The 9,100-nt window shown below is 61.4% G+C and overlaps 1 protein-coding gene across 1 annotated transcript in view; it reads right to left on the bottom strand.

Annotated features, from left to right (window-relative positions):
* Positions 1–5,562: 5,562 nt before the first annotated feature.
* The window catches only part of CCDC88C (coiled-coil domain containing 88C), a 96,016-nt gene continuing 92,478 nt past the window's right edge, over positions 5,563–9,100 (bottom strand). The window contains exon 26 of the mRNA XM_055131924.1: positions 5,563–8,396. Coding sequence (XP_054987899.1) covers positions 7,485–8,396 — 912 coding nt within the window. The 3' untranslated portion in view covers positions 5,563–7,484. The remainder of the gene's footprint in view (positions 8,397–9,100) is intronic.

Genomic DNA, 9,100 nt, shown 5'->3' with positions numbered 1-9,100 from the left:
TACCCAGCAGTGCTCAGGCCTTACTCCTGGCTCTGTGCTCAGGAATCACTCCTGGGGGTGCTCGGGGGACCCTGTGGGGTCCTGGAGATTGAACCCAGGTCGGCCTCGTGCAAGGCCAGTGCCCTCCCCTCGGTAGGATTGCTCAGGCCCTGTTTTTTTTTTTTTTTTTTGCTATTTGGGTCACACCCAGCGATGCTCAGGGGTTACTCCTGGCTTTGCACTCAGGAATTACTCCTGGTGGTGCTTGGGGGACCATATGGAATGCTGGGGATCGAACCTGGGTCGGCCACATGCAAGGCAAACGCCCTACCCACTGTGCTATCACTCTGGCCCCTGCTCAGGCCCTGGGTCGCAGTTTCCAAACAGAGCCGGGCACCGTCCGTCTAACTGCCCTCCGAGGGAAGCCCGCCTCCCTTGGCCGTTAGAGCCAGGACCCAGTGCTGAGGGCCAGGAGTGGCCCGAGGGGCGTGAGGCCAGCCAGGCTCTTCCTCGGAAAGTGCTTGATTCGGAGAATCGGGGAACTGCACCACATTGCCAGCACACACCACCTTTGGGGCGGATGATACCGGTGTCTGCAGGATGCCCAGCCTGTGTCGGATGGCCTGTCCTTGGCAGGGGACGCAGAGCTTGTAGCAGACCGTAGCTGACCCGAGACTTCTAAAACAGCAAATGGCTCACTAAGTTGAACACGAATCAGGTGTGGCTGGAGAGATAGGACAGAGGGGAGAGCATTCACCTTGACCGCAGCTGACCTGGGTTTGATCGCCCTGTGGTCCTCTGAGCCCCGCCAGTAGCAACTCCTGAGCATGCCGGGTGTGGCCCAAAAAAATAAAAATAAAAACTAGGGGCCGGCGCGATAGTACAGTGGGTAGGGTATTTGCCTTGCATGCAGCAGACCCGGGTTCGATCCCATATCATCCCCCAGCACTGCCAGGAGTAATTCCTGAGTGCAGAGTCAGGAGGAACCTCTGAGTGTTGCTGGGTGTGACCCAAAAACCCAAAATAAAATAAAAAATAAAAACCAGAATCCGGTGGGACTGGAATCATAGCACAGTGTGAGGGGCGCTTGCCTTGCACGCAGCCAACCTGGGTTCCATCCCCAACAGCCTGTGTGGGTCTTCAAGCTCCAGCAGGAGTGATCCCTGAGCACAGAGCTGGGAGTAAGCCCTGAGCACTGCCGGGTGTGGATCCCTTCAAAAGAAAATAAAAAAAAGAAGCAGGCGATGTTTTTCCAGAACATCGGGCCGAGCGAATAGTCAATTATGGCCTGTGCGTGCGCAGGAGTGCTGATTTGAGCTGCTGTGCTAATCACCGTCCTTCTGGCCCACAGAGATCATCTCCCACACAGCCTGCTCCAGAGATGCGGTCAGAATTGCTCCACGCCGGCCCCAGTGACGCGTGGACCGTCCCTTCCCAACCCCTTGTGGCTCCTGGCTGGGCCCTCCCATAGCTGGATGTGGCGCCCCGGAGGGTCAGAGCAGGGGGGGGTCAGAAACAGGGTGGGTGAAATGGCAGAGGGGGACTTCCTGTAGGCTGTAAGGGGGCAGACCCTGCCCAGACACCCCCGGGGAGTGTCACACCCTTGTCCTCCAGCTGTGGCCCATAGGACTGACCCGGCCATGGCGGACGGCAGGAGAGAGGGCTCTCCGAGGGGTTCTGCTCCCCGCAGGCTGCAGGCTGGACCGATGGCCCTCCCCAGAGAGGCCCCCCCAGCCGGTTCCCTTAGCCCACCCCTCACCTCCCAGACCCCAGGACACTGCACGGTGCCCGGAGCAACCAGTCGGACCCGGAGGGAGTGAGGCAGAAGCACCCTCACTCTCACCAATGGTGAGAGCCCTGATTATCTACTTATAAAAAATTACTGTTTTTCCAGCCCGGCCGGCCGGCCGGCCTCAGAGGCAATCTCTCTTTATCCCCGGAACACCAGAGTGAGTCGCTACTTTCCTCCTGGGCTCCTCACAGTCCCTGCTCAGGCACGGCCCACCTGGGCTGCCCCTCACCCGGGAGAGCGGGTGCTTTGCTGCTTTCCTTCTCGGTGCTTTTCAGAGCCTGGCTCTTGCCTCAGAGGTAAGAGCCTCCCAGGAAGGGCCCACAGCAGGAAGCTGCCCTTTCTGAGAATTGTCTTTCCTGGCATGGAGCAAGTTGTGGCCTAAATTGATTAACCCACAGGCATGACTAACGACCTGATTAACACCACAATGCCATTTCCGCTCCACACTCAGATAATTCTGGGGCTCTCAGAGTGTGACTCAGAACACTCCCTCTTAGTCCCCCCCCCCCACACACACACACACTGGAAGCTCTGCAGCTCAGGGGTGGGGCCGGGGCAGGGGGGAGAGTCAGACCAGGCCAGGTTTAGTGTAAGCATTCATGTCTGCAGGGTGGGGTAACCCTGGCTGGACTTTAGGCACTTGAAGGAGGCCTTCAGGTCAGGCTTGCTCAGGGGGCGATGTGGAGACTGGCGGTGGGTAGCATCTGAACTGACGGATTGCTTTGGGCCTGGGAGAATGCTGCAGCTTCCTGTGCCTCTGTTTCACTTTTGTTACCTTCTGGTGGATTTTTGTTGTTATTTTCATCCCTGGTGTCCCCTAGGGTCCCTTGAGCCCAGTCAGTATTGATCCCCGAGTGTAGGTAGAGCCAGGAAATAAAAACCCTGAGTACCACCAGGTGTGGCCCCCAAACAAAATGTTCTGATTGACTTTGGAGGGTTGGGGGGGGCTACTTCCAAGTGATGCTCAGGATTACCGGGGACCATATAGATGCAGGATGCTGGGGATCGAACTGGGAGTGGCCACATGCAAGGTGGCACCTTATTTATTTTTTTTTTAATGTAGGAGTACTACTATTTATTCAGCTGCTGATTAAGCTGATTGAATTGGGCATGAACTCCACATTACTTTTATTTATTTTTTTTATTGAATCACCAGGAGATAGTTACAAAGCTTTCATGTGTGAGATTCAGCTGAACAATGATCAAACACCCATCCCTCCACCATGCACACTTTCCACCACCAGTGTCCCCAGTATCCCCCCATCCCAGTCCTCACCCTGCCTCCGTGGCAGTTCCCCAATACTCTCTTCTTCTTTTATTATATTATTATTATTATTATTATTATTATTGGGCTGGAGCGATAGCACAGCGGTTGGGCGTTCGCCTTTCACGCGGCCAACCCGTGTTCGATTCCTCCGCCCCTCTCGGAGAGCCCGGCAAGCTACCGAGAGTATGGAGCCCGATTGGCAGAGCCTGGGAAGCTACCCGTGCGTATTGGATATGCCAAAAACAGTAACAGTAAGTCTCTCAATGAGAGACATTACTGGTGCCCGCTCGAACAAATCGATGAGCAACGGGATGACAGTGACTGATTATTATTATTATCATTATTATTATTTATTATCATCTCTCTCTTCCTTTAGGCATTATGTTTTGCTCAAATTTTCCCACCACCATCCAAGCCTGCCTGCCCGGGGCAGATGCTAGATCATTTATTGTCTATTGCTCATTTTGAACATCATGGGTGCCTCGGCCGCACGTTTCTGGAATCTAGGTGGTAAATGGTTGGGTTCCAGAGACATCTCTGTGGGGCACTCATCCATTTTGGGATTCTACTGGGCGTCTCTGGACCAGGGGCTGTTGGTGCACTAAGGTGGCACCTGGAGGCACATTGTGGAGGTGACAGCCAGGCCGAAGAGGGAGGGACAGCCCAGTGCCTCTGCCAGTGGCACCTTACTTAACCCTGTGCTCCCTCTGCCCCCCTCCCCCCTCCCGTGATTCTCTTAACACCCCACCCCACCCCATTTCCTTTAAAGTGAGGTAGCCAGGCTGGGGAGCAGCCCTGAGTAGCCAGGGGTAGACTGCGTGCCTGGTGTCTAATTAAGACTGGAGACGGCCGGCCAGCCCTTGTTTCCCTCTGTTTCTGACCCTCCGCTTGTGGCGGGCTCCTGATTCCCACATCCGGTCCGGGAGCAGATGCGTGTCTTGGACAGCAAATGACTGCCTCACAGAACCCCAGGGCCAGCTTTCCTCTGGCCTCCGGGCTACCCCCTGGGGTCCGGCTTGTGAGAGCAGGCTTGCAAATACCCAGAATTTTGCAAGTCTGTGGTTGAACCCAGCCATTTAAAAATTAATTTTTGCAGGGGACATAGCTCAAGGGTGAAGGCATTTGCCTTGCATACGGCCAACCCTGGTGGGATCCCTGGCACCACACGGTCCCCTGAGCTTTTCCAGGGCGGCATCACAGGGCCAGCACAGCACAGCATCCTTGGCCCTTAGTGACCCCCCTCCCCGCGCCACTGGGCCACACCTGACAGTGTTCAGGGCCTACTCTTGGCTCTGCACTCAAAAATGACTCCAGATGGTTCTCGGGGACCATCTGGGAAGCCGGGGATCAAACCCAGGTCAGCCCTGTGCCGGACAAAAGCCCTCCCCGCTGGACTATGCTTGAGCAAATGACCAATGCCACCCCCCCACCAGCACAAAGTCAGGAGTAAGCCCTGAGCACAGAGCCAGGAGTAAGCCCTGAGCACCGGAGGGTGTGGCCCAAACACAAACTAAAAAACAGACACAAGCAGATTTCCAAGGAGGCATGGCATTTAAAAAATTTTTATTTCTGGGGGCTGGAGTGATAACACAACAGGTAGGGCATTTGCCTTGCACGCAGCTGACTCGGGTTCTATTCCCAGCATCCCGTATGGTTCCCCAAGCATCCCCAGGAGTGATTCCTGAGTGCATGAGCCAGGAGTAACCCCTGTGCATCGCCGGGTGTGACCCAAAAAGCAGACATTTTTTTTTTTTTATTCCTGTAAAAGGTCAGTAGGCCAAGTGCCTCTGGTCTAGCCTTTGGGGCTGCAGGAAGCATGTGGGCCACATCACATCCTGCAGTGATGCTGGGGATTGCAGCTGGGGGCTTCGCCTGCCGCAGGACAGCAGGGCCTTCTAAAACTTTCCACTCACCACCCCTTTCACCTCAGAAAATTTCATGCAGGAGTCAGAGTGATAGTACAGCACAAAGGGCGCTTGCCTTGCACGTATCCGACCTGGGTTTGATCCCCGGCATCCCATATGGTCCCCTGAGCACCACCAGGGATGAGTCCCGAGCGCAGAACCAGGAATAACCCCCTGAGCATTGAGGATTGTGGCCCGAACCCAAACAAAACCCAAAAACCAACAAGCTGGTAGGGGGTTTCCTTCACGCAGCTGCCCTTGGCTCAGTCCTGGCACCCCATATGGTCCCTCTGAGCTCCACCAAGAGTAATTCCTGGGGAGAGCCAGGAGCAACTCCTGAGCATTGCTGGGTGTGCCCCTAAACACACACACACACACACACACACACTCACACACTTTCACACAACTCCAGGTATATAGACATATACAATAGGCACCCACATCAAATGTTGCCTGATCATCCATCAGTTTATTTGAAAACGTTTAGGTTGAGTGACCCCATCTGGCATGTCACGCAGTGTAAGCAGCTGTAGACCAGAGCAGTTTCTCCAGAGGCCCTCTACTGCCATTCCCTGCGGGTGCCTCCTCCCCATCCCGCCCCCTGGCTGGCCCCTTGTCTTGTGCTATGCCCCCAACCCCCGTTTGTGATTTCCGCCGTGGCCCCTGAGAATATCCAGGGGAACCCTATGGCCCCTGGTCGCGGAATGCTGGTCTCGAGTGTCTGAACTTGATGAATGCCGCTTTAGGGGGTTTGACCCCCGGCCGGCCGAGTGATGCCTGAGCGCAGAGCCAGGAGTAGCCCCCGAGCGCCGCTGGACATGGCCCCCAAACCAAAACATTCAGTGGGACCCCAGGACCCCCCCGCGGGCGGAATCCGCATGTTGTCCCAGCAGCTGGCCCAGGACCAGCTGTCCGCAGCCCTGCTTGAAGTAGGGGGGAGGGGACAGGGCGTGGTCAAAGGCGGGGCTTGGGGGTCCTACAGCAGCTGGCCCTAAGGGTCAGAGATCAGGCCCAGGACAGGCTTGGCGGGGCTGGGGACCAGCGTGTGCAGCTGGGGGTGTCTTTGGGACAGCTGACCTGGGGGCTGGGGTCGCACGCTTGGGCCCCCATTAGACGGTGATTGAGGCTTATGGATATGTAGGTGCTTGTTGGGGCACAGGGGCGGGGCGTGCCTTGAGGTAACCCCAGAAGGGACAGAGTCCACCAAGGGAGGGTGTGGCTGGCGAGGGGAACCTTCAGAGAGGAAGGTCACCTGGGGCGAAAGCCCTGGGGTCACCCAGGCAGGGCCTCCTAGCTGAACCCACGTGGGGGAGAGCAGGGAAGGGGGGGTGGGGGGCGGGGGGACAGGCCTGCCTCGCGGCCAGCTGCTGGTGACACTGGAGCTGGCTCAGAGAGTGGGGCCAGGGGTCCGGGCAAGCAGGAAAGGATGAGCGGGGCCGTCTCTGGGGGGTTCCGGCGGAGTGTGGGCAGGGCACCGCTCCCTGGGGTGCTCGGGGGACCCGACGCCAAGCCTGCGTCCGGCTGACCCTGGGGGTCGCCCCCTGAGCACCCCGGCACTGCCGGGCGCCGGCCCGACGGGTGGGGACAGAAACCCGGACTTGCGCTGGTTCCTTCTTGCTTTATTCAGACCCCATCCTCGTTCCAGAAGGAACCGCGACCCGAAGCACAGGGACCCGCGGCCCTGATGCAGACCCCCCCCCCCAGCCTCCCCTCCCTGCCGGTCAGGCCGGGGTGGGCACAGGCGGGAGCAAATCTCGCGAGCCACGTGGCCAGGCTGAGACGTCCTGGCCGAGCACCTTGACGGAGCCGAGACAGAAGGTGCCGGAATCAGACCCGCACCTGCGCAGTCGGCTCGGTATTGGGGGGCGGGGCTCCCTGGGGGCACCGGCAGACCCCCCCCTCTCGACAGCAGGCTTGGTTCCCGGCCCCCCCATCAGTAGGCTCGGTTGGGGGGGGCCCTGCAGGCACCAGCAGGCTCAGTTTGGGGGTGAGGGGTCCCTGAGGGGCATCAGCAGGCCTCCTCCCTGCGGGTCTCCAGGGGAACTTGGGTCCTGCCCCAAGGGGGCGTTTGGGAAATAAACATCTTCTGCCTCAGGGCAGGTCCGACGCGGCGGCCAATGGGAATATTTGGGGGTCCTCCACCCACCCCCTCGGGCAGCTGCGGGCACTCGGCACAGGACGGACACCCGCCACAAGGGGGCGACACCCCTTGGCAGCACCCCCCTCCAGCCGGGGGGATCCAGTGTTAAAATAGCAGAGAATTAGGGCGAGCAGGGACAGAGGAAAGTGCTGGGACCCAGGCGCACGCCCCCTCCCCGAGGGGTTCCTGGTCCATCGGGCGTGGCGGGGGGGGGATCAGAGACCCTGGGACGGGAGCGGAGCGTCCAGAACCCAGAGTGCCCCACGCCCGCGGGAGGGCAGGGTGACACCTGTCCCCGGGCGTCCCCGCGGTCTCGCCGCAGCTTGCACCCCCCGCCGGGCGGGCGGGGTTCCCCCACTTGGCACAGTGTTCTCATCAGCAGGACGGGGGTCCCGGGGCCCCTCACACGCAGCCGTACTCATACCACACAGTCTGGGGGTCCCCGCCCGGCTCCGGGGACGCGGGGATGCTCCGGGAGCTGCCCCCACGACCCAGGTCCTCGGGGGGCGCGGCCCGCCCTGGGCTCTTGGCGGGGGGCCCCTCGCTGGGGCCCCTGTCCGCCTCTGCCGGGCTGGGCCCTGCCCGCACCGGGGCCACGGCAGCAACGTCCCCCGAGTGCGGGGTCGTGGGGGGCCGAGTCCTGGTGACCGGGGCGGCTGTGGGCGAGAGGGGCTGGTACGAGGTGGCGAGGGCGGGGGCCGTGGCCGAAGGTGGCAGGGGGGCCAGGCGCTCCTCCTTGGGGGGCGCCAGAGAGAAGCGCCGCGTGTCCAGCGGGCGGCTGCGGGGGCTCTGGCACACGCCCGCGGCCTTCCCGGGCAGGGGGGTCCGCTCCCGGGCCAGGCTGTGGGCTCCGGCGTCCCTGCCCCCCGCAGGGGCTGTGGGACCCTCCAACTTCTGGGGCGGCTCCTGCTTGCCGGCCTCGGGCCCCAGGGCCCGGAGGAGGTCGGCCGAGGCCAGGCTGAAGGCCCGGCTCAGGGACGCGCTCCGGCCGGCTGCCACCGCGGCCTGGGGCCTGGGGGTCGGCCGGGCCCGGCCCAGGGACAAGCTCTGGGGGTGCTGAGCCGGCCTGGAGGGGGCAGAGGGCGGCACCTCGGCCTCCGGGGGCCGGAAGTTTGGCTTCACGTACTGCCCCGGCTTCTGCGGCCTCCCCTCCGAGGGGCCGGCGGGGACCTTGGGGGTGGGGGCCACCAGGCTGGTGGGCATCTTGGCCCCTTCCTTCCGGGCCGCAGGGCCCAGCTGGCCTCCCGGGGCCGGGCCGTTGTGAGCCTTCCGGAAGTAGTCGCTGAGCAGGTCCTCCTGGCAGTTGGGGGTGTCCTGCAAGGGGAGAGGGTGGCTGAGGGGAGGGGGCTCGAGGGGGCCCAGCGCGTCCCGTCTGCTCCCAGAGGCCCCTCCCGGGAAGGGGGAGCCATGTCCAGGCCCCGCAGCCGGTCCAGACGGTGGCGAGAACGCCTGGGTTCCCGTCCGAGCACTAGACTTGGAGCCTGGCAAGTCAAGTTCTGCAGCAAGTGTGTGCAGGTTAACCACGAAGGCTGCTCCCACCCCGTCCCCTCCTCTCCTCTCCCTCTTCCCTCTTTCCCCCTGCCTCCCCTCCCTCTCTACCTGCTTCTCTCCTCCCTCCCCCCTTCTCTCACTCCCCCACCCCTCCTCTCTCCCCCTCTCCCCCTCTCTGCACGCCCAGCTTGAGGAAGGCTCCCTGCAGGAAACGGGTGACCGTCCCTTATTCCAAGCCAGCGCCAGCTGCTGCCCGTCTTCACCCTGCAGAGCCCGGGCTGGGCAGAGACTTCCCGAGAGTGGCCCTGGCCACCCCTCAGCAGCCCTCTGGACACGAGACCAATGCCTCACGCGGCCCAGAGAGAGGGCTCCGTCCCCTCCCAGCCAGGGGCGGGAAGGGGGTGCCCACACCCCAGTGCTCCGCAAAGCCGTGCAGGCTAAGCCTCAGCTCAGCCGCCACCGAGGACTGTGCCCCCCCACCCTGGTACCTGCAAGGGCCCCGCTGGCCACCCCCTCCCTCGGCCCCC

This window comes from Sorex araneus, chromosome 3 (genome assembly GCF_027595985.1).
Source record: "Sorex araneus isolate mSorAra2 chromosome 3, mSorAra2.pri, whole genome shotgun sequence".
Classification (NCBI taxonomy): Eukaryota; Metazoa; Chordata; class Mammalia; order Eulipotyphla; family Soricidae; genus Sorex; species Sorex araneus.
Note: the sequence above shows the minus strand (reverse complement) of the source record. Positions and strands in the feature narration are given on the sequence as shown.